Source organism: Mus caroli, chromosome 16 (assembly GCF_900094665.2).
Source record: "Mus caroli chromosome 16, CAROLI_EIJ_v1.1, whole genome shotgun sequence".
In the NCBI taxonomy this organism is placed as follows: Eukaryota; Metazoa; Chordata; class Mammalia; order Rodentia; family Muridae; genus Mus; species Mus caroli.
In genome coordinates this window covers 72,275,092-72,301,176 of record NC_034585.1, presented here as the reverse complement: position 1 = coordinate 72,301,176, position 26,085 = coordinate 72,275,092, and the positions used below count along the sequence as shown (strand labels likewise).

Genomic DNA, 26,085 nt, shown 5'->3' with positions numbered 1-26,085 from the left:
CATCGGCTATCAATCTGTGGGTCACGACCCCCTTTGCAGTCATAATCTGATGTCCTTCATATCAGAGATTACAATTCATAGCAGTAGCAAAAGTCTAGTTATGAAGTAGCAACAAAAGAATTTTATGGCTGAGGGTCACCACAACATGAGGGACTGAGCTAAAGGGTCCGAGCAGCAGGAACGTTGAGAAGCCCTGGCTGGCTGGGCTGTTGGATTCTTAGTGACTGGCACTTGTAGAGTATATGTTTGGTGACGCTACAAGAAACAATAGACACATAGCATAAGGATATATTTTACTATGCTAACAAAGTATCAGTTATAAAGAATTTTTATAAATTCAAAAATAGATCGGTGGTAACATGATTACCTTTAAAGCATGAATCTAAATTTTCATTCACAACATCACTTCATTGATCTTAAAACAGTAGTTCCATTCATAAAATAGTCTACGTCTTTTACGGGTTTTTTTGGGAAAAAAAAGGAGGCAAATAAAAAGTTAAGATTCTTATAATTCCTAGTTGAACAGTATCAATTTCATTTCACAGCATTGATTAGTAGAGGACATTTCTCAATTAAAGTAGTATATAATTTACAAAAATAGAATAATTATATAATGAAAAACATTGCCCTCCATTATGAAGAATACATGTATGTGCATGTATGTGTGTATATGTGCACATTTTTTTCTTTTTAAATTTCACAATAGCCCTTATTCAAGTACTTTTTCAGGTTTCTCTTGAAATAATCACCTTGTATTATTTATACATACAGAAAAGAACAAACGTTTAATCTAAGTAAAGCTTGTAAGTTTCAGTGCAGTTTGACTTAAAACCCAGTTGCTCACTTTAGTGAAATCTGACTGAACATAACATGTTTAGGTCCAAGAACTCAGTGGATATAGACACAGTGAAGTGCTAAATACTCAGTACATTTCCAATATGGCTCCATTATACTAACACAAAGGGCTATTACTGTATGCATCATCCAATGTCCACCCATGGCTAAACTCATGTATAGAACTAAAATACACACCATTATACAATATACCTGCTTACAAACACTTAGGTAGCCAGAAATAAAACTTTATTCTTTGATTTCATTTACAAGCTACCAAATATTATGTATCATAGACAGTGCTAAACACTTAATGGCTTAGTCTTGGAGGTTCCAGACTAAATGGAAAGCTGTTCGTAAGGAAAACTGAGAGGCAATACTGCAATAGAAGGCAGCAAAAGCATACTTTTGCCACAAGAAATCAATTCACTTGTAATTATACATCGGTTTCGGATAAAACAAGGTGAGTGCCATGCGATTCTCGGGTTTATTGTTTGCAGTCTTGGCTAAGGTCGGCATAGTCGTTTTGTCTTTTGCAGTTATTAAAATAAAAAGTTAAAAACTCTAGCAGCAGCAAGCAATCCTCGCGGCAGGAAGCCGCGGTGAGAACAGAGTTTCTGTGGTGACCCTGGGAAGTCCTGGCGGTTTATCTTCCATCAGCAGGCGTACGACTGAGGGACAACATGATCCGGGCGAATCGCTCACAGAGGTCGTGCGCAGAGTAGGAAGGTAACTTTGGTGGCTCGTGGAAACCTTTAATCTCTGTAGAACAATCAAGCAGTTTTGGCAGAAAATCCGTCAGCTTTTCTTGGAGGTTTGCTGCAAATACAAATAGATTTTTCTCAGCACAAAGAGAGGTGAAAGGGGCACTTCTGCAGGCTTCTTATGAGAGAGGAGTCAGTGGCAAACACATGAAATTTCCTTCATTTGGGGATCTGAGCTTGGCTTTTGTTGATTTTTACATACATGGCAACGGAAATGTGCACTTGCTAGCTTGTAAAGGAGGGAGGGATGTGGCCATAGAGTGAAGGAGGACGGACTCCAGAATATCAAACCAGGCAGAAGAGGACAAAGCCCTCTTCTGCTGCCGAGCCCCTCCCTGGGGCCTAATGGCACTGCTCAAACTTACCTTCCATTTCTTGCCCCAGGTATGAACACCAGCGATTCCTCATGTCTTCCACAGCAAGGATATCTTTCTCTTCCATGTCATCCACCAGCAACAAGGGCAGAAAGGGAACGATAAACTCATTCATAATAATTAAGCCATTGTTCACGTCTCCGTCCTCTCCAGACTCGAACAGCTCGGCCGCTTGCTCGTTTAATTTCTTAATGGAACAAGAGAAGAGAACACATTTTGCTTCATCACAAGTTAAGAAAGGAGAGCCTGAACATGATGATACTGCAGACAACCGCATCAATATGTTCAACGAGTAGCAGAACAAATAGCCATCAGGTATAACGCTGCTAATATACACACCAAACACACACCTCTCTCAGAAAAAGCTATGTAGATAACAGAGACAATAGAGAAAGAAAAGAAAGTCAGTATCTTTCAGTTGTCTGATTGAAACCTGTGAAGACAACACGCCACACTAAAATTGATGTAAACTGAGTCGTTCTAATTTCTAAGAGAAAATATTTCATGAAAAGATTCACTTAAAAATTCTTTCCCTACATTTAATGCATATAACAACACTAAAGAGGTTTTTCTCATCTTTCTTAAACAGGGAAAACAATTGTTACTCAGTGGCTTACCTTATAGACGGGAGCAAAGCTGGCAGGAAATAGTGAGTTAAACGTAATCAAATACATTGTGGGGGAATTTGTAATTCCATCTGGGAGAGCTAGCTGATTTAGTATGCATTAATCAAAGTCTCTATATATGTAAAGTTAGGTAATGGAGACTAAAAACATTTTTAAAGTAACTTGAAAAACAGCAATAATAACAATACTAGTGATAATTTAGAGAGACAAAACGATCTGAAGAAAAACTATCCGTCTCCCACTGCAAATAGAAGCTAGTGTGTTCAAGGAAAGTTCGCAAGCTAAGTCCAGCATGATTTACTACTCTCAGGAAACTAATTGTTTGCTGTAGAGAATATCTTTCTTCATGACCTAGTCCTCCCTTTAGAGCAAAAGGGGAATGGCAATATGATGATAAAAATCTGCAAATACAAGGAACACAGTGTTGCATTATTAAATCAAGGAAAGTGTTTTATCATTAAAAATACTTTATGCAGATATCATGATTTTTATCTGACAGTGTTTACAGTCGATTACCTATGTGCAAGCCTGTAAACTGTGTCTAACATAGGAAAATGCAAACACCTGCAATTTACACTCACCAGTAAGCACTCTCTTCTGTAATGTGATATCAGCTCCCCATCGTGGCCTCTGTACGGACCCTTAGACAAGAGCTCTTTGTTATTCTGATAAGCACAGAGAAGGAACAGCAAGGAGTCTATATAACTTGAAATAAACACACAGTATTAGTATTTCAATATTATAATTTCCAATTATAAGACAATCTAAGTGTATATTGAAATGTCTATTTTCTACAACACAATAAGTTCGGCGCATCAAATGAACAAACACACCATTTCAACAAGAGCAAAGCATGAAGGCAGAGGAGTAAGACAGAAGAAGGAAAGAACTCGAGAGTGGCCTCAGCTACAGCACTCAGGAGTCCTCCTGCTGTCTTTGTATATCGGGGTTTGATGGTTTCCACTTAGGACCAAAATTTAACTCTGATGTGAGACCAACAATGTTTTTAACACAATATTTTTCTATAAACAGATTATTTTTGTTTACTTTATAGTTACATGGATCATTTGGCCCATGCAGTGACTGTTAAGTCAGGTTTTTGCATGAAGAGAAAATTTTCTGGCCTCTGAGAAAAACATCAAAGAAAAATGCCCAAAGGAGATAGTGAGATGGAAACAGAAAACATACTTCCAATTTGGAAACGTATTGGCATAAATTAAGAATGGTTAAACTGGGAAGGGCGAGTGAGGGGAGGACATAGGAGCTGGTATGGGGAGGGGTAAACACCACCAAAGATCATTTTAAAAAGATATATACTACATAAGCTTAATACATACATGCATGCATGCATACATACATAGATACATCTACACACACACACACACCCCTTAAAATAGAGTTACACTATAACAGGTCAACAATGCCTCTACTAGACACCAGAAGAGAATAAATGAAAAGCTGAGTGCCCTGTCTGAGTTATTTCTTTTGGAACTGTTGACCACTGAGTTTTCCACAGACCCCCAAACATTACAAGCTGCACTGTCTTTAGTAACACTTGACTTGAGGGCAAGCTCCTACTGCTGAAGACAGCACAACTACAAAAATGACTAGTTTGGAAAGACAGGCCCACTGACAACAGCAGCACAAGCATTATGGGAGTGGCTGACCACTCGGATAGTATTTACATACCCAGGTACAAAACCAACCTCATAAACGGCAGGCAGCATCAGTAGGCTAAGGGGCTGTGGCTAGACGAGGGTAGGTCCTCAGCAGAAACTCTACTCTATAGAGTGGGCACTGGTCATAAATGGATCAAAGAATGTGGCCAGTACTACTAAGAAACTGAATCTATACCTACAGAAACTTAACTTGTCATTCAAGGTTAGCAGTACCTTGGACAGTTGGACAGTTACATCCTGGAAATAAGTGCCTACTTGTCATTAAAACCACGCCATTGCCTTAGTGGGAATTTCCTACAGTTTATTAACGCGAACAAAGGAAGCAATAGGTCAGTAGTCATTTTGTTTGGCTTCAGAAAGACACCGCATTGAAAATAAAGCAGTCTCTTTTAAAACAATGACTAGGTTAAGTATTTTGATACTAAGTTAGAAATTATATAATATATGGAAAAATGAATATAAGCTAGCAAATAACAGAAACAAACAGTACATGAAATGTTTTCATAATACAAGTTAAAATACTGATGTTTTTATTTTATTATTTTAAGATGACTATTTGTATTATATAACAGAAAGAAAGGGTATGGATTTGGGTGGGTGGGAGAGTGTGGAGGGTATGGAGGAGGGGAACAGGTAATTATATTAAAAAATCTACTTTCAATTAGAAAAAGAAAAAAGTTAAAATAACAAGTTTATACATTGAAAATTTAAAATTATCTTCAATTTAAGATGTATCATTTAGAAGTTTTTACAGAAAAACTTGGGTTTTTTTGTTTTGTTTTGTTTTGTTTTTGTGGCTGTGCAATGGGACTAAACCTTAGGCCTTGTGCATACCAGGCAAGGATACTATCACTGAATACCTTACATTCACAGAGGCTCTGTTTATGGTACCTGGGGATTCAGATGATGACACAAGGCTGGCCTCTGATGTAAGTCAAACTTTGATGAGGAAGAATATAGTCACCAGTGATGTCCCAGGTTCACTGTAGGGAATGCAACTAGTTATATATGCTGGGCCCCTTTGTTCCCATATTTTATGGATGGGTTTCATACAAAACTTTCCATTATAGCTCTCTAGGCTCTAAAAGGCGTATCCAAGCTCATGGTCACAATAAACCATGTTTTAACTCAGCTCTGGTCAACTCAGTGGGCAAGGAAAAAAAGAAAAAGAAAAACAAAACCAGAAAAGAACAGACATGAATGCTTGTGGGAGCTTGGTGGGGCAGAGTTGCAGAGGTCAGGGAGGGAGATGGGAGAGGGTCAAGGGTCAATATGACTGTGAACATGCAATGTGTACATGTGGGAAACTATTGATCAAACTTTAACGAAACAAAAAGAAACTATGAAAAACAAAAACACAAATGCCAACCTTTTGGATTTAGAGTAAAAACAAAATATACTTTAGAGTGAGAATATTTAATATTGTACTAAATTTGAAATATTCTATCATTTAAAGTTGTTTTGAGGTAAAACTTTCCCTAACGTGTATTCTATGGATATTTTGCATCAGATGTGAATTACTGAATAGAATTCATGATAAGGACAAACATTTTTTTCCATATTCATCCTCTCTGCCTTACCTTTCTCTCTGAAAGTTTTCTAGTCCAATTATGAGATACATAGTTGTTTCTCTGAATTTCTTATAATCTGCATGCCACTCCTATATATAAAATATTAAAAATGAAAAGAATAAAACTATGGTAAGAATATAAAACAATGCACTGTTCTGATAGATATGCAGACAAAGAGAAATGAATTTAAAATGTAAATAACTTAGCACACTACTTTTTAGTTTAATAATAACTATAATTATAATAATTATAGTAGTAATAATACTTATCAGGCATTTAGTCAGGAGTTAGAAATTAATATTACTAGAAGGTTAAGAATATATGGCATAAAATAATAAAATGGCAGGATGACCAAATTTTTTTTTTTTCCAGAAGACATTCTTCAGTATAAAATGTAGTTACACAGACAAAGTTTGGAGCTGTGATGAAAGGATGGACCATTTAGAGACTGCCATATCCAGGGATCCATCCCATAATCAGCTTCCAAACGCTGACACCATTGCATACACTAGCAAGATTTTGCTGAAAGGACCCAGATATAGCTGTCTCTTGTGAGACTATGCCGGGGCCTAGCAAACACAGAAGTGCTGCTTGTGGACGTTGTACATCGTGGTGCGGAGCCTAGTGCGCACCACGATGTACAACGTCCACAAGCNGGTGGGTAGGGAAGTGGGGGGGAGGGTATGGGGGACTTTTGGGATAGCATTGGAAATGTAATTGAGGAAAATACGTAATAAAAAAATATTAAAAATTAAAAAAAAAAAGAATAGTACAGACAGGAACATTCTATTGATGCAGTTCTTCCCAGAGCTCCAACTTGTTGCTTGATATAGAATTTTAAGGAAATAAAAAATGTCATAGTTCATTTATTTATTATTAAATATGGGGGAATTTCAATTGTGTTGCCAAGTACTCTGTTGACATACGGTGAAAAGTAAGCCCCCCTATCCCACAAGCAATGGTAGGCAGGGACACTCAGGGCCAACAAACAACAGCAACAGCAAAACCCCTGATTTTTAAAGGATGTTTAATAAAAATTAGTTAAAAAATAAACAATTCAATATAAGGTTTATCTAAAGAAAGTTCCACCCAAACTTGTAAACTTGCTCCGGCTCCGTTCTGACGGGCAAATAGAGGAGGGCACTCTCTACATGGCCCTTCACCGAACACACAATTTCAATCCTTGCAAGTCATAATTTTGATACTATGAGTTGATAACCATAAAAAGGTAAAATTCTACAAGATCCTGTTACCTATTCTGAAGTTGCCTTAGAAACTCTAAGCAGCAAAATAAAAAGTTTGTAAATAAGACCAAAGATTAATGAAAGACATACATAAAAGTAAAATTTTCAAATTTAATTTTAAAAGCACAAATAGACACTACATTTCAAATTTGGTAAGTTAAAATATATTTTCAAACCAATGTTAACAAAGGATTTTGTATACACCCAGACAGATCTCATTAGTCATGAGACAAGTGTGCATGCACACACTCATAGACAGCACTGTCTGAGGATCACCATGTCAGACGCCACGTGATGGCTAAAATGATTGTTTAATGTCTTTCTAACATATAGTATGGATCAACGGGAAAGCAGAAAACATAGCAAATAATCAGAGTAGACAGAACGGCAGTTAGACTTGTAGGTTCTGTCTGCTGTCAGAGAGCGGTAAACTCCTACCTGTGAAACCTTCAGCCAGTTCAGCTCCTATCCCTGTGCCTCCTGTGCTCATGTACAGACCAGTAATAATAAAACAAATAATAAATAGAAAGCATGTACCACCACATCTGGCTGTTTTTAAACATTCTCTTAAAAATTTATTTGTGTGTGTGTGTGTGTGTGTGTGTGTGTGTGTGTGTTGGCTGTGGGGAAGAGAGAGACACGCTTCCCAGGGTAATTGTGTGGAGGTAAGAGGACCACTCTGTGCCATTGTCCCATGGAATTGGAGGCTAATATCTGGATTAAATCAGTCAATACACCCGCAGTGCTTAGGAGAACGTTCAGCAGGCTCTTCATTTGCAATTTCAACATTAATGCAGTAAATTGCACTTATTAAGCTAGAAAAACTATCTATAGAAGTAATTGAGAACTAGTTTATGAAATAAAGAGCACTTATAAACATAAAAACCAAAGGTTTTCTTTAAAATACTTTAGCCATTTAAAACATTTTGTTCCATTCTCCATTATGACGTATGCAATGTGTCAGCTAGAGGTCAGTATTTCCCAAAAGCACACTACCTCATATTCTTCCAAGTTTACTTCTTCAGGTTTGATCATTTCCAGTTTGGCTTGGGCAACTTTCATTATGTTGTGACACCTTCAAATATAAGAAAGGCATTTCTAAATTAAAAACAAAATCCATAAAAACCATAAAAGCATGTTGCATAAAACTAAATTTCCAAACATAAAAACAAAATCTCCACAAGTGCTAGTGGGATGACGCAAATGTTTGGTGGCCTGATCACTGTCAATCAGAAGTTCTCACAAGTGCCTAGAGTGGTCCTCTGACCTTCACACATTTACCACAGGAGGCATGTCTCACCCCCTTCAGCACCCCAGCAACACACACAAGTAACTTCACACATATACCATGTCAAGCATGTCTTACAACCCCCAACAATGCACACAAAAATGAACAAAAATTTTAAAGAATTAAAAAAGGGCTGGATACAGTGGTGCACGCCTTTAATTCCAGCACTCAGAAATCAGATTTAAGATCTCTTTGAGTTTGAGTCTATCCTGGTCTATACAATGAGTTCCAAAAGACAAATCATGGTTATAAAGTGTTTCAGGAAAAAAAAAAAAAGTAACATTTAGTATCTTGAAATTCTATACTTGGAGTCTTTTTAAAATGAAATTCAGACTAACAAGAAAAAAAAATAACATTAGGAGTTTTATAACAGATTCTGCCAAAACATAGTTGGCAAGTGAAAAAAATAACTATTTTATGTCAAAATAGGAATTATCAATTCCTATTTTCTGTATGCACTCAACTTTCTTCATGGATTGTCTCAGAGAAGCAAACTCACCTCCAGCTTCCAGTGGCTCCTGGGAATATATGGGAGATGCTTGGGTCTTTCTAACCCAAGAGACTGGCTTCTCTCAGTATTGGTTAGAGTTGCTGCTGTATCTGATAAGCCACATGGAAGCCGGACAATAAAATTACCTAGCCTAAAATCTCCACAGTATAGAAGGTAAAAAATCACATTTTCTTCCATAATTTGAATTATCCAAATTACTTTTAGGTAAAACTTTAAAAGGCCATAGATAGAAACTTTAAGAGAAATGGAAAAGCAAACAATCAAATTAATGGGAGGTAGGTTTATGCTATATTTGTTATAGTTTTTGTGCACACAAAACACTTACACTTGAGATTAGCAAAGCCAAACCAAACCAGAATAAGACAAGTATGAACACATGAAGTAGATGCTTTGTGTTTTTAGGTTACCTTTCATCAAAACTCAAATTTCTATCTCCAAATTGTTCGAGTAATGTCTTCTCAATTATTTTCTTTGGCGCCTGGTTCTGGATAAAGTAGACCAGGACATGATGTAAACGATAATCTGTTTCTGGTGGAGTATCTTCTTGGGCCAACTTAACCAGCCTTGAATACTCTAATTTAATTGCCTAGAAAACAAGAGCAAAGAATTTATTAATTATTATTAATTAACTTAAACTTCATCACTGTTTTAATGTTAATTATTTAAATGTTCATTTTTACCTTTTAATGTGTAAGTAAACTGGTTCATGTAAGTGTCCCCAAATTCCATACTTTAAAAGAATTTTCTGAATGATCAACTACATAGGCCCTTCATTATCCCATCATCTTCCAAATGTCCTTATGTTACTACACACAGAAGTGATGACGCAGTGTATCTGCATATGGTGTGGATCACTTTGTGAAATTCAGACTTCTGTGCAAGAGCTTTGCCAAAGTCTCTCTTGGGACATCACTAGATGTGTTGTGCATCTGTGTGCATTTGCCACACTAGATTACATACCAAGAGTTCCAGAGGAGTTGAACATTCCTAGAGCACCCAGACCTGTACAAGAAAGCGGGCTCTTGCGAGCAGTTACATTAACACAACTATTTCACCAGCAGTCACAGAAAGGTGCTTTGGGTCCTAGTCACCACAAGTGACTATGACTGCTATTACAGTATTTAGATTTTATGACGATAGTAATAGTGATGATAGATGCTATAGTATCACTGGTTTCTTTAATCATAAGATGCTTCAAACTTGAGAACTAATAACACAAAATATTAATATATTTTTCCACATATGAGCACAATCTAGATGATATATAACTGAATATTTGTAGACTCACATATCTAATACTGATGAATTAATCACATGAAGCCCACATGATTAAAAATAACACATTCAAATTTTCCCTTTATTTTTGTGTCTAAGTTGTAGCTCTGCTAGTCATAAAAATACTTGCATGCAACACACATTACAAAAATTTCATTCAATTTAAAAGGTTTATTAGTTTCTTTCCTTCACTTTCTTTTTGTTAGTAACTTCAAGTAATCCTATAAGCTATGTTGCTATATTTTAGAGGGAAAATAACTAAAACCATGGGTTGAAATATTTTATTTATTTTATAGTATTATTAAGTAAATAATACTTAAGGTTAGTCAGTCCCTTCTACACGACAAAGCATTACAAATAGAAGATGATGTTCATTTTTTATAGTGATAAGATTTTCAAAAATACTCTCCCCGTGGGGGAAAATGACTTTTCCCCTCCAGATATACTGTCAAGTCTTATTGCTGTGCTTAAAGAGCACAATAAAAATAAAATGTATTTTGACATTTAGGATTATCAGGGCCACTGCATATTTAAGTAGCACATATAAAGTTTTCACAATGATTTCTTTTAAAATCTTATTTTTTCAATTTTTGGTGAGGAGAGCTACATGTACTTTTAAAAACCAATGTATCCTAATCACCATTAAAAAGTTATATGCCCCTGCATTTTATATGCTTATCTCCTGGATTTACTCAGTGAGTCTCCTAATTTTCCAAGGTGACTCCAGTCACATCGCTTTTCCATGTATACTTTCTCAACTACTAACAGAAATGGACAGATTTCTGTGCTGTTTCTTCTAGCAGAGTTGTATACAACTGCCACTGGATTAAAGCGAACATGATAAACTGTCTCAAATGAGTCTCTATCATGTTTCTGATTATATGTTTCATTATTTTGGCTGTCTACATTGAGAAATATTTTAGGATAATTATTGCAGATAATGTGAAATATTATAGTAGTCAATAAACCTGGTTGACTCTAAAAGGCCCAATGTCTACATTCCAGTACTAATTATAATAAAATAAAGCCTTCAACTACGAACTTGATAATGTGTTACTAAATAAATGAATTTCTTACCATGACTCTAACATTAAGAATATGTACTAAAGTCTATAGTCAACATGATAAAACCAGATATTTTTATATCACTTAAACAGATATTATGAAAGTAATGAGATACTTTTGGGAGAACAGTTTAATGATATAATAAGCGACTACACTGTAAATTTGTTAAAAAGCATAGGATTATAATAAGATAAATATTCTAAAATATATTATCCTTGTTCATCCTAACTTGCATGTACCATTTTGTAACAAAAACATTTATGCATCTAAGAACAATGTAAAATATAAGCTATTTACCTAACAAAATGATGAAACCTCATAAAAAGACATAGCAAAGGATGACAGATTGAAAAGCCATATCTCTGTAACTTTTTAAAAATAATCCAATTATTAAAACATAATTTCCAACTTCATCTTAAATTAACACATGAACTCAAATTCACTAAGAGTTCAGGGGAAAAGTAACAATTCTAAAAATCATAAAAACTGAAAAAGTTTCTTGAAGTATTTCATTTATAAAAAATAAAAATGAGGTGTTTTTATATAAAACATCAAATATACTAATAACGCATGAAGTAATATGTTCATTGCTTAGAAAAATACACCAGTAGAATACAGAGACACATACAATCCTAGTTGCCAATGGAGAATTATTTATTATATGATAAACATGGGATTTTAAATCAGTATTAAAACATGGATTAGACAAAGTTTTTTGGAAGTATTAGTTTTCCATTTGAAGAAAGTTGAAATCCTATAATCTAAGTCAAGGTTCCAAGCATGAAATCATAGGAATGAATGATTTCAGTAGTTTTAGCAGTCATAAAGACTTTTATATTTATAAAAAAGGTACGTATTAAAGTTCTTACCACAAAGAAGTATAAAATACAGATTATAAACCAGAAAATACAACTGGAAATCTACTGCTGAGTTATCATATCTCACTTACCATAAATAAATGTTTATTCATATATTTATATTTACATATCTCCTCAATATAAAATGAACGAAGACAGTTATGTTAAATACCAGTAGGCAAAATATTTCTGCAAAGACACTGATGCTTAACACAAGCCAAATAGAACTGTCAATGAGCTAAATTCCAATAAAGTGAAGTAATATGACAGTCATTTGACAGCACTTAAAATTTGCAAGCATTTTGGCTTCATAATTCTAGTCTCCTATATTTGTGCCAAGTATTTAGTGATAGAATAATGTTAGTAACTGGAAATGGCCCAAGCATCTAGCAACAAAACTATCAATCACTTATCACAACCAACAATCTCAATTTGTTTGTGGCAGATACTATCTAAGAGTTCCTCCTAAATAGATTATGTATTTGATTTTATGATGTCTCAATGAAATCACCAAGAGAGAAAACTTGGATTTAAAACTAGGTTCATCATCACAGAGACCTTGCACCCACTTCTTAACCTAGAACAGGAGTGAGCTGTACGAATGCTGAGATTGTGGTTCCATGGGCTCCTCAGTGTGTCACAGACATAAATAATGTGGTAAATGCATGAACTATGGCTTAGGTAACTGCTCACCATACTATGGAAAAATAACTACAGGAAAAAATAAGGTGAGGACACAGAAGAATAATCCTACTCTAAGTTTTTAATACAGTAAATAAGTTTAGGGATAGAAAAATTATAAATATATGGCTAAGTTTAAGTAAATATAGCTAACCCCAGAAGGAGATGGAGGAAACAGCTGATGGAGAAAATTATTCATAGTTTATACTTCCATGAATGTGTTAGTTGTTTAAATATTACTTCCTCTAAGAAGATCTCTAGATACCAACTCAGTCTTTTATTTTATGTAATCCCTTCTTAATTCCATTTTCCTTTATCATATATAGCAATCTAATAAATGTTTTCTTCCCTACTAGAAATCTAGATTCACTCAGGAAGAAGTCCAACCCAAAACTATACTAACGGTATCCACTGGGTTTAGGGCCATGCCTTTTTTTTTTTCCTTTTAACAAAATGCTTTATTAGATATTTTCTTTATTTACATTTCAAATGTTATCCCCTTTCCTCATTTCCCCTCCCAAAACCCCCCTATCCTACCCCCACCCCCCTGCTCACTAACCCATCCACTTCCGCTTCCCTGTCCTAGCATTCCCCTACACTGTGGCATTGAGCCTTCACAGGGCCAAGGGCCTCTCCCCTTATTGATGTCCCACAAGGCTATCCTCTGCTACATCTGCACTTGGAGCCATGAAGTCTGCATGTATTGGTGGTTTAGTCCCTGAGAGCTCTGGGGGTACTTGTTGGTTCATATTGTTGTTTCTCCTATGGGGCTGTAAAGCCCTTCAGCTCCTTGAGTCTTTTCTCTAGCTCCTCCATTGGGTGCCGCGCCTTATAAACCGTTAAATCAATCAAGTGCCTTACAATGGAATACCATTATGTCCACATGGTATACTACAAACTACAGGTACATTCAATGATACAGAATTCTAAACATGCTACTGAGACACACTAAAAAGAATGAAGAACAAAGTATTACAAGTATATAAGGTACAGTGTCACACCAACAGGAACACTACCAACAGAAAGGCATGGCTACAATTGGTCAAGAAGATTACAGGGAGGAGCACAGAGGTGAGTCACCCAGGAGCACCTCGGGAGTTCCACTTCATGGCCTGATTGATAGTTACATGGACATCTGTACCTTATGTGATAATCTATTGGGGTGTAACCTACTACCACTGGACTTTTAAGTCATTTTATAAATTAAAATAAGTTTACTTTCCATATCAAAGTTAAAGAAAGGTGCAGCAGTGGTAATAGGTATGAAGGTGCAGAAGGAAGTGACCATGTGGTATCAGCTTGGAATAATTACTGTGAGGCAATGATACCCTATCGAGAACCTTATTTCATAATACAGAAGTCCACTTATCTCACAAAACCCTGAGTACACAACTGTAGGAGCTACAGACAATAGTTTCTTTCTTAAAAAAAAAAAAAAGATGTTTTACGTCTTTCAAGGAAAATAAGAAGCTATTCTCATATTACCGTATGGTCTTTTCATCCAGCGTGTACAAATACTTAATAACAGCCAGTCCTTTACAACTGTTCTTTGATTTTTAATCTCTCTTGGATATTAATTTTTCTCATTGGAGCAATTTTAATTTGCCTTTTTGGGGAACTTTCTCTTTAAACCATTTCACTTAAAGATTTTCTTCTTCCTTTTTTTTTTTTGTATGTGCATGTGTGTGTTTGTGAGTGCATTTCCATGCAGCATGTGTGATTGTGCGTGTGTGTGTGTGTGTGTGTGTACAAATGTATGGAAGCCAGACATTAACCCAGGTGTCGCCCTCACCACTACTTGATTATTTTTGAGACAAGATCGTTCACTAGAATTCATTCACTAGGTTGTCTGGCCTGTGAGCTCCAGGGATCCACTTGTCTGTGCCTCCCCATTGTGATTCTTGTGAGCTAGCATCAAAAGTATGGACCTTCATACACTTTTCATGGGGTCCTCGGAATCAAACTAGAGCCTCATGCTTGCACACCACACTTATCTACTGATTTTCTCCCAGTCCCCAGACAGTGTCTGGTTTTGTTCGTTTGTTTTGTTTTTGTTTTTCAATTTTTTATTAGGTATTTTCTTCATTTACATTTCCAATGCTATCCCAAAAGTCCCCCATACCCTCCCCCCCACTCCCCTACCCCCCCCACTCCCACTTCTTGGTCCTGGCGTTCCCCTGTACTGAGGCATATAAAGTTTGCAAGACCAATGGGCCTCTCTTTTCAATGATGGCCAACCAGGTACATATGCAGCTAGAGGCACGAGCTCTGGGGGGTACTGGTTAGTTCATATTGTTGTTCCACCTATAGGGTTGCAGACCCCTTTAGTTCCTTGGGTACTTTCTCTAGCTCCTCCATTGGGGGGCCCTGTGATCCATCCAATAGCTAACTGTGAGCAGTGGTTAGTTCATATTGTTGTTCCACCTATAGGGTTGCAGACCCCTTTAGTTCCTTGGGTACTTTCTCTAGCTCCTCCATTGGGGGCCCTGTGATCCATCCAATAGCTAACTGTGAGCATCCACTTCTATGTTTGCTAGGCCCCGGCACAGCCTCACAAGAGACAGTTATATCTGGGTCCTTTCAGCAAAATCTTGCTAGTGTATTCAATGGTGTCAGGGTTTGGAGGCTGATTATGGGATGGATCCCCGGGTATGGTAGTCTCTAGATGGTCCATCCTTTCGTCTCAGCTCCAAACTTTGTCTCTGTAACTCCTTTCATGGGTGTTTTGTTTTATTCTTAAAATGGAAACGGGTCTCAACAAAAGAAGACAGCTTGAGAACGGATCTGGTAGAATACCTTAGCCCAGTCTGCCTGCCTATTAACTCTTTCATACTACGTACATACAGTAGACTCCTTAGTGGGAAGGCCTTTGTGTGACTCTAAGTCAAGGTTAAATCAAACCAGTTCACTACTCAAGCCTATTTCTTGTAAGATGACATTCCCACAGGATAATTTCCTATTATCCTATAATTCATAAGGTAATCACTGCCAATCAAATATATCCTTTGAAGACCAATGTGTGTGGTGAGATGTCTCACCAGATAAAGGCACTTGTGCTATAAGCTTGGCATCCTGGGTTCCATTCAGAGCCCACATAAAGGCAGAAAGAGAGGACAGACTCCACAAAGTTGACTTCTGACTTCTACATGTGAGTTAAGGTGTGTGTATCCTGCCACGCACACATGCATTCTAACAGTCAATAACACAAAAATTGGTCTGATGATAACGCATTAGTAAGTAAAGCTGAAAGTACTTAATCAAGCTCAGAGTTAAATTTTATTTTTCTCACAATAAAAAAAGTTCTGTAAAGTCAACTTAAGGTTTTTCTGATAATGTTAAGATACAGAGAAAATAACCTTTCCTCTCAAGTTATTAGATATTAGGCCCTGAAAAGAATAACATGTAGAGTATATAGTTCAAGGAGCACAGGTAGGGTGGAGAAGCCATCATGGCCAATACTAGGTTTTCATCCTGGTCAGTGGCAGCTCATCCTTACAAGTGATGTGTGCACGCAGAGCTGATGAAGAGTCCCAGGGAATTGTGGAGAGGCGGATGTATGTATGGGTACGGGAAAGAGACACCGGAGAATTCTAAATATAATAAAGGTCACAGGCTCATATGTTAATAGCCACTAGTGAGTCTTCAAACTGCCAGTTTTCTGTAATGATTCCCGAAAATTCTTACTAATCTGGGATTCAAAGACTATTAAGTGTGGTATTTACTATATTTTGAAAGGCAGATTTATTGTATTTTAAAAGGTAGAACTTACCGAACAATCTGTCTAACCAATCCCCACTTCAGAACCTCACTTCCCATTCTCTTTCTAAGCTCTTCCTTTCATTGTACATTAGTACCTGGTACTCGAGGAGGCGAGGAATGGATGAAATATAGAAAATGCATCAAGTGAACATCCACGGGAACAACAATAACAGGTTTCAAATCAATGAGCTGTGCATGGCTAAAGGTAACCGAGGTTCCTATTGCTCTGAGAATACAAAATTGTAACAGCAGGCTGGAGAGGTCTCCGTGGTTAAAGCACTGGCTGTTCTTCCAGAGGACCTGGGATCAATTCCCAGCACCCACATGTTGGGTCACAACCATCTGGGACTCCTGTTCCAAGAGAATCTGATGTCCTTTTCTGGCCTCTGTGAGCACTGAATAAAAGCTTCAATTGAAGAAATGCTATGTAACAGAAATGTATGCAAAATATCGAGTGACAGAAAATAAAAGTTAAAAAGCATTTAAAATTGGTAAAAAGAAAGTAAGAGAAGACTCAAGCAACTGGTAGAGGGAGGAACTGGTGTCAAATACATTCAGTGTATGGGTGGGGGGCAATTAGAGGGAAATGAAAGGTCCAACAGAGGGAAGGAAATAATACCATCTATAGCTCCAGCCACCCATAAGGAGCACAGCCAGCAACACATGCACAAGCTACTCCAGTCTCCTTTCTCTACCTTTTTTCTGGTGGCCCTGTCATCTTTTTTTTTTTTTAAGGAAGAGAATTTTTTTTTAAGTTCTTACATTTGATCTTAAAAGGCTGCTCAATTTGTTCTTTAACCATAGTAACAGAAATTTGCAACTTAACACTTCAAGTTGGATATTCAAAAAGGCCAGGGAATATCAGTAAAATTGATACTTTCTAACAAATCCATAAGGACTTATTGAGAAGGCAAATTAGTACACCGCTTCTGTTCTATACACTGTTCAGAGGGTCTGGCTTCTGAGGAAGAGAGTAGGTGATGACAGTGTAGAGGTGATGACAGTGTAGAGGTGATGACAATGTAGAGGTGATGACAATGTAGAGGTGATGAGAACGTATAGAAGGTGAAGGAAAAGCTTTAGGGTATTGGGGTAAACGAGTGTGGGTGCGCTCACATGCACACACGAGGTCTTTGGTAAATCTCAGAAAGTAATGCCTTGGACATGATGTTGCTTATCTTTCCAATGAAAAGGACACACAACAAGGCTCTGGAGAGTGCACACACTTAAAAGGAATGCGTGGGACAGTGAAAGGAAGCAACGGGACGCTCTCCCATTTCTTGAGTTGAGGAGAATATTTAAAACTCAGAATAGATGCAAAACAAGGAAGATGAAACAAAACCTAAGAACGGAATCAATACTTTTGAAAAACAGAACTAGTTTTGAGTCAACAGGAAAATTAAAGGGAGCATTTGCAATACTGACCTGCAGTGTGACCTCTACACAAGAAATAAACTGTGACCAGAGGCAGTTCCACAGCCCATGTCACTGTTTTCCGGTACCCTTAATGTCTTGATTACATTACTGGCAATGAGGGAGACACACGCTACTGCAATAACTCAGGTGAAATATTTTCATTTTTTAAAAATTATTTGCATAAAAAAAAAAAGAAATGTTGGATTCTTACACACAAGCAGCTCCTAGAATACCAGATTGTCATAATTCAGACAGGAAAACAGAAATTTCTTTAAAGAGATAAGGTGCTAGAAGACAATACATTAAAAAGAAAAAAATGAAAGTGGTAATAGTAGTACCTTAAAGAACCCGGCTTCAGGGCCACCCCTGTCATACACACTCCTGGATTTACCTATCGCCATGATAATACCTTGCATACTGGGTGTCATCATGATCTGCCAGAGAGATTGAAGGGAAGCGTTTCTGAACGGTTAACAGGAAAATGCAGACACAAAGGCAAAAAACCTTTAACAAAATGAAACAAGCTGTTTGCATGCAACTTAAAAGCCTTTGTTTTCTACCACTTATGCATTTATAAGAGAGCAAATGTTTTCTGATGTACGAGTCAAAGCACCATTCAGTCCTCTGGGCAGTGGCCCAGATGGCTTACAGGATGCCCCTGTCTGTACAAAGATCAGAAAGCATTCTCTCTAAAGTGCAGAATTGTAAGAAGGCGCCCCCTTCTGGACAAAGCAGAAAGTGAATACTTCTCCAAGAGAACCATTTCAAAACTGGCACCAACACTTAGTAAATAAATGAATAGCCTGAAAACTCCAGTTGAATCTCATTCCTGCTCCCAGGCTAAGGCCCTTCGTACAACTGTGCAACCAGTGTATCTGTAAGCAACCGAGAGTCTCAAGGCACATGCACTGTTAGGCAAGGATGCCAACAGAGTACATCCAAACATACAGCTCTAAGGGCAGAAATTTCCCCACCAAAGGTAGTATACTCAATAGAGAGAGTAGTCACAATTCTTTCACAAATGCCAAAACCAGCTCACACTGAAAACAAGCAATTGGATGCTTTGTAATACGTGAGTACTTTCATTAAGTTGGATGAGTTTGTATAAGAGCAAACACGGAACAATGTAAGGTAGTATTATATATACTATAGACAGTACTTACGTTCTAGAAAATGGCTCATCCCTGGCTGCTTGCCTTTCCAATGTCTTAGAAATAAGTACCACAACGCTGTCTCAGTGCAGTTAAGAGTCTGTGGTCACTCCCTCGCGTTCCCTGAAACTGTCCCTCATTCTTTATTCTAGATCATACATGGAAGGTTGCACGTGTCCACCATTCATTGCCTGCTTACCCAAGTCCTTTGATCATTCCCTCTCTCTTAAATCTAGCCTGTCAGTAGGCATGCTTTCTCATAACGGTACAGTGATACTATGTCTTATAATACTTCCAAATTTGATGATTAATTTTTACATAATCATAATTAAAATTCAGGAATAAATTTTTCAGGAATTAAGTATATTTCACACACATTCAGTTCTTATCCAAAGATACAACCACTAAAAAGCTGTGGTATCTCTCTGACCACAAATCATCCAAGCTTCCCCATCTCTTACTTAAAAAATTGCTTATCTGTCCTCTCTCAAACACAGAAAAGAACCACCTAAAGAATTTCAAGGGGAAAATACGTCCAAAGTAATGAGAGAGAAACAAAAGATCTCAGTTTTTACTGGGTGGAAAAGAACTTTATCATGAGAAAGAACAAAGCTGGAGGCTGGTGGAACAACTCAGTAGCTAAGACAATCAGCAGAGAAGGAGGAAGATGGGATGCCCACAGAGAAGAAGGCACTGGCAGGCATTCAGTGATGCCCACCAGGCATCCTGTTTGTTGTTACAGCATGAGTCAACAGCAGCAAGACTATCAATTACCCATCTTGCAGCCATTCTGTAGGGCTTTCTGGTGGTAGGGAATGATGGACAAAGTCTAAAGTAAAGTATACAAGTAATTTAGTAGTCTGCTAGGAAAATATCAGTTATTTTTAAAGTAATATGGGCACTATATAATTAAGCAAATCTTACTCTAATTATCAGCCTGAGAGTAAACTGATGTTAAAAAAAAAAAATCATTCTTTTCATCTATTCTCTAAGCTTGCTGCTTTCATCTTATATTTAATATCCAGGTTCTGTTAGTAACTGGCAAGGCTTCACACCATCAAAGGCAAAGCTGTAGGTTATGCAGCAACAGACATGAAGCGTGTGGGTACAGTCATGCCTACTGTGCTTGTCCATATCTGCAAAGAGTGAGAGCAAACCGTGCCGAGCACTGCAACCAAGGTACCTCGTCATCGTACCCTCCCTCTTTTGACTCAATCACAAATTTCCCTAAGTGGGGAATCTCCACCTCTACACCTTGCTGGCTAGAAGGTGGTTGGCTTGTGGTGTTTGCAGGTTTCTGTAGGAGAAAACCATTGGCAAGCAGATTAGAAAGACAACAATGGAAGCAATCTCTTTACACGCAGAGGTTTATAATCTCTTTATATACTATCTCTATTCACTACATATAAAATGAAACCACCTTAAAGTAAATATTACAGGCAGGTTTATTAATCAAATTGTAATACGAAACCGTAGCCTTTCTTTTTGCATACCGGATACTTCAGGTAGCTTTCATCAAAGCATTTAGACTTAAAGTATATAAAAATACTAAAGACCAGAGTCACATTGAATGGTAGTATTTGAGGCAAACAGTCCTAGTTACCCCAGAAAGCTTTTTGTTGCAACTCTATGAAGTTAAGATTATGACCTACTCTAATCCCAGCAGTTTGGAAGGGTAAGGCTTTCACAGTCTTGTTTAACCAACAGGCTTAGAACTTGAATGCCCCCAATGTCTCAGTCAGCAGATGGCAACAGCGCAGGGAATATCTGGGCAGCTTGCTTCAGTCGTTGCAATGTGTACCAGAACTTTCTTAATCAAAAATAGACATGAGTTCAAATACAAAATATGAATAAGGACACTTACAAGTTTTATTCCTATTTGAAATATAAGTGAATTTTAATGTTGTACACATTTTCTTCCACTCTAGAAATATGTATCCAAATAGACTTTGGCAATGGAATCACAAGTAATGGTCAAGAACAGTATTTTGTCTTTTAAAAGAAAGGTTTATCTTAAGAGTGTTATTTTGTAACACATTTAGGGTGCTCTACTTATCTCAATTTTCATCATCTCCAAAGGAAATTCCCTGCTTTGTTGTTGTGATCTTGAGCTAATATTTAAGTATCTTGTGTTTATCAAAACACAAGATAGAACTGGTAGATATTGCCAGTTAAAACTGGTAGATATTGCCAAATCATTAAAAAATGATAAAACTGGTAGATATTGGTAGATATTGCCAAATCATTAAAAAATGTATACTGTATTTTAAACCAATCTTACTATCACACATATTTTATAGAGATGAATTTGTTATAATTAAGAACTGTTAGTACTTCTAGCATTTGAGACAACGTGTAAGATCTCCATTAACAAAAGTGAACTGTAAGCTAGTAAGTTGCAATCCATGTTGAGACTTCGATATTGACTTACTAGCAGCTCAATCTATTATTGTAAAGACAGAAAGGGGGCCTGGAGACATGGCTCCCTGATGAAGAGCACATCCTGCTCTTGCAGCGAAACTGAGTTCAATTTCCAGCACCCACATCAGGCATCTCACACTAACCTCCAACTCCAAGTCACAGGGACCCAATGTCCTTTTCTGGATTCTGTAGGCACTTGCACTCACATGTGCACAAACCTACATGCAAAGACTCACATACATAGGATTAAAGGTGAAAGAAAAGAAAAACCTTCATGAATATAGCTACAGGGACCCTGTAAAAGAACTGTCTGGAGGTGGCCCTAGACACCCTTTAAAAATAAGCCCTTTGTGCTACTGTTCAGTCTCAAAAGCATGATGTTGGTTCTGACAATCCTGGAAGCACAACAGAACTCAAACTCATGCAGAATATTTTTCATATAAACTAGTTGAAGGTGTACTAAAGTAAACACTTATTTTTAATGTCCTATTATTTTAAGCATAGTGAACAAATTAACACAAATAAAACAAAGGCTACAAAATTAGGAAGGTTTTCCGTTAGCATGATAGAAAAAAATTAAAATAGCCTGAAACTCACTGGCTGTATGATTTTGTAAAATGTTCTCATGGAAGGGATTGAGAACATGAGTCACAGGACTACAGAACTTATGTCTGACTAGAAATTCCTTCCAGGGTAAACTGTTTCTTTCAGTAAAACTGAAGTAACCATGAAGTTAATGAGTATGTTTGTGTTTTATTTTGACATCAGGTGTCACTTTCATGTTACCGAGGCACTGATATGGCACCCTGTTTAATAAGTAAATACAGGGACTCTATTCTAAGAAACTACAGAAAATGGGTTGGTCAAGTTGCCAGTGCCTGTGCACTGGCCAGCAACTGAAGCCAGGCACAGCATTTTCCTCTTGCCATCTGCTTTCCATACTCATAAATATCCTAAAGTGTTCACTTAGAAATTAAACAACTCTCTAGGAAAGCAAGCTGCCTCAACACTTGAAGGCTGCCCATATCTTCTGTAAGTCTAAGTTTTATGGGATGCCATGCCTACTCTACGGCTGGAACATAAGGTGCTGTGAGACGCCCAGGGCTGAGGGCAAGAAACCCCCACACTGACACCCACTATCAAAATGAAACAAACCAGATAAAACCCTCAGCGTTAACCTCAGAGGCACTTCAATTTTGCAGAAAAAAAAAAAAAAAAAAGAAAAAGAAACCTGAAAGTCAAGTAACAAGTTTCCTCAAGATTGCATTTCTAGTAAGACATGAAGTGAATACCCCAAAGTCACGGCAATGGTATCTGAAGTCTGAAGACGCTCACTGTAGTTTCTCAGATATGCTAAGTATAGCTGGAAAAAAGATAACAGGAAGGGATGTAGAGTCCTAAGCAGTGGTCCTGAGACCAAGCATCACAAACTCATCAGATGGTAGAAGAAGCTCACAACTCTTGCACAAGTCCAGACCTCAGGGGCGACAATACAGGTATTACTTCAGGAGACAAGGAACGAGGAGAAGAGCCTTCCCATGGTAGTCTCCTGAGCTAATTAATAAGAAGGTACACAAACCAGGGAATCTGGGTAATGTAAATTTATGTGATGCCTGCATGAATTAGAACACTTAAGTAGTTGAACTGAGATGAAACATGATTCTATCTTACAAATTATGATTTTGGTTTTCTGAGCCCAGATAAAAGCATGATATATCTTAGGCTTTAATGACTCACAGCACCAATTTATGAAGAGCCCAAGTTAAAATTTTGTACTGGTAAAAGTACTCCCCCCATGCCAACTGTCAGTCCTTGTTTCCCGGGCTTTCCTGTTCCCAAGGCCCCCAAGAGCAGAGTTTTCAGTCTCATGAAACAAAGTATTTACCAAAAAGGTTTATAGATATTAGCATAGGTTCTTAAATGTATTTATAGAATCTAAGACATTTGCAGGATTTATAAGCCATAAAATATATTTCAATTAATTTTCATATTAAGAAGACTGTAATAATATTTTTCAAGCTAGAAGTAAAAGAATTTCTGCTTATTACTTAGTTCATTACAATATAACTTGTAGGATGCCTTATTTATTTGGAAACTTCGGTTAATGGGTAGTTTAAGGTAGCAGGAGGCTATAGTTGAGATCAGCATCACTTGCAAAGTACAACTTTTGTCCTGTAAATTTCTGAACTATCCTATGATCTTCAGTTCTCCAGGAAGAGACTCTTCACGTCTGGAAGGAGCCCCAGTCAGCCTCCATGGGGCTGTTTACATTAACTACAAAAATGGGGAAGGGGGGCTGCAGTACAGAATTCTTCAGGCACTGACTCAACCCTACATCTCTGGTCAATTTGTTCTTATAAAACAAACTGAAAAGCCCACTTACAGTAAAAATGATAATGACAATTTCTCTCCAGGACACACGCAAACTTCACGTAATATTTCTTTTCTATTAATATTCTCACTTTTTGTTAAATACTTTCCATGGAACATTGGCAACTATTCCTTAATTTCTCAGTTACTCCAGTATTGGCACATCACAGACCAAGGGAAAAAATACTGTTGAACTTTGTGCTTCTCTTTAAATTCCAAGCCAAATGAAAAAATTAGTCTGTAGTCTGAGTCTTTTTAGTCCTCTGACAAGAAACGTATGAGAGGATTTTATTTAAAATCACACACTGAGGAAATGACAGCCCGCACTCCCAGATCATGTTCATGGCCAAACCCCAGTGTCCACTGACTGCCAGCCAGGCTGCTTCTCCATTACATTGTGGGAATGCTGTAATGGCTATATTCCGAGAGCCAGAAGAAAAGTTCTTACCGACTGCAAAACTGTCTCTGGCCCTTTATCTTCAAGATCACGTGCCGCCTTGGCAATCACTTGGAGAGTTTCTTCTTTCCAGTGCTTTGACAAGTCACTTCGTGATGGCTGCTCTAGATAGTCGGCTCCTCCTGCTCGTGCTTCAGGAGAAAAGAATCAGTTGTGTATCTAACATAAACCACAAGGTACTATACACAAACGAGGAGCTTATTTCTAATTCTGAAGTTATACAGTAACCAAGTTAAGTTCGGTGCTGTAAAAATGCATCCTTCAGTGTACTTCATGAATCCAAGAAGTGACCAACAAACAGTATCCCAAACAGGAGAAACAAAACCAAGAGTATACAACTACTAAAGAACATACACACAGTATGTTTTATGTAAGCAAACTTTTCTACATGAAAAGTACCAGTCTCTTTTTGAAAAGTTATCTAGCTTTTGCCTAAAAGGAGAACTGTATTGACACAACAGTTTTGGTACAGGGTTCCACAATGAGTACAGGTTGGTTGGTTGGTTGCTAGTTTTCCCATTTAACAAATCCTAACCCTGAGTCAATCCTACCATCTCCATTTTGATTCTGCCCCTTGTAAGCTCTCTGAATGGAAATGACACCAAGTTGGCACACTGATGCCAATATGAATTTGTGACTTCAAATATCATTCAGGAAAAGAATTCAAAGTACACTTCCAACTCAACCTATCTTTTGAGTTCCACATAACAGTTCCAACGCTACTCTGAATAGCCAAGCCAAGCTTTACGTTACTGAGCTTCAGCATTTTCCTCCGATGCCATCCTGTGTTCTCTGCTCAAAATGGCCAGCACACTACCACTTCTGCATACATTAAGAGACGCTTGCCCTAGCTTTGCATACTCTGCCTATATGTTCTAACACTTTCTGGAAACTTCCTTATTCATTTAAGTATCAGTTTTAGAGCAGAGTTCCTAAGAACTTGTGTAATTAATATTATTTACATGTGGGTATTAATAAGTCTATAGTGTGTGTAGGGGAGGGGGGTATCTTGTGAACCCACTGTATCCTTCCTTGATGTAATCCCTTTGTCCCCTCCCAAAATATGAAAATGCAGAGGGCTCCATAGAGGCAAATAACTCTTGCTCATAGAGAAAATCACTAACAGAGAAGAACCCCAATTCTACAGACACACAAACTTGCCTTTTAAAGACTACTTTACCTCAATTATAGCTTAATGATTACTTTATTTGAAGCTCATATCCCCTGCCACCTACAAAAGTCTCATGAGCAAGCATGCTATTTCCCTTCTGCATTGCTAATTCTCCAAGGCCCAGCACAAATAGGAACATAATTTAATACAGCAAAGGAATCTGCAATTCTGTTAATGAACATGAGGAATGACAAGGTAAATTCTCCAAACTGCTACTGGAAATAGTGAGTCATTGAATAACTACCCTATGAGACAGACCAGAGCTACAGGCAGCCCCCACTTAACATTTTATTTTTTTCTTTTATATATATTATTAGATATTTTATTTATTTACATTTCAAATGTTATCCCCTTTCCCAGTTTCCCCTCAGAAAATCCCCTATCCCTTCCCTGCCTCCCCCTGATCCCCAACCCACCTACTCCCATTCCCAGTTCTGGCCTTCCCCTATACTGGGGCATAGAATCTTCACAGGACCTAGGGTCTCTCCTCCCATTGATGACTAACTAGGCCATCCTCTGCTACATATGCAGCTAGAGCCATGAGTCCCACCATGTGTTTTCTTTGATTGGT

General features: G+C 37.5%; 1 protein-coding gene across 2 annotated transcripts in view; it reads right to left on the bottom strand.

Moving 5' to 3' along the window:
- Positions 1-268: 268 nt before the first annotated feature.
- Positions 269-26,085, bottom strand: part of Usp25 (ubiquitin specific peptidase 25) — a 68,883-nt gene continuing 43,066 nt past the window's right edge. The window contains exons 14-22 of one of the 2 annotated variants that reach the window (XM_029470825.1): positions 24,335-24,474; positions 20,279-20,392; positions 18,283-18,378; positions 9,299-9,477; positions 8,089-8,167; positions 5,858-5,937; positions 3,180-3,303; positions 1,964-2,159; positions 269-1,653 (exon numbers count right to left, since the gene is read on the bottom strand). In XM_029470825.1, the coding sequence (XP_029326685.1) occupies positions 1,481-1,653; positions 1,964-2,159; positions 3,180-3,303; positions 5,858-5,937; positions 8,089-8,167; positions 9,299-9,477; positions 18,283-18,378; positions 20,279-20,392; positions 24,335-24,474 (1,181 nt within the window). In that variant the 3' untranslated portion in view covers positions 269-1,480. The remainder of the gene's footprint in view (positions 1,654-1,963; positions 2,160-3,179; positions 3,304-5,857; positions 5,938-8,088; positions 8,168-9,298; positions 9,478-18,282; positions 18,379-20,278; positions 20,393-24,334; positions 24,475-26,085) is intronic. The other variant, XM_029470826.1, reaches the window with a different exon arrangement.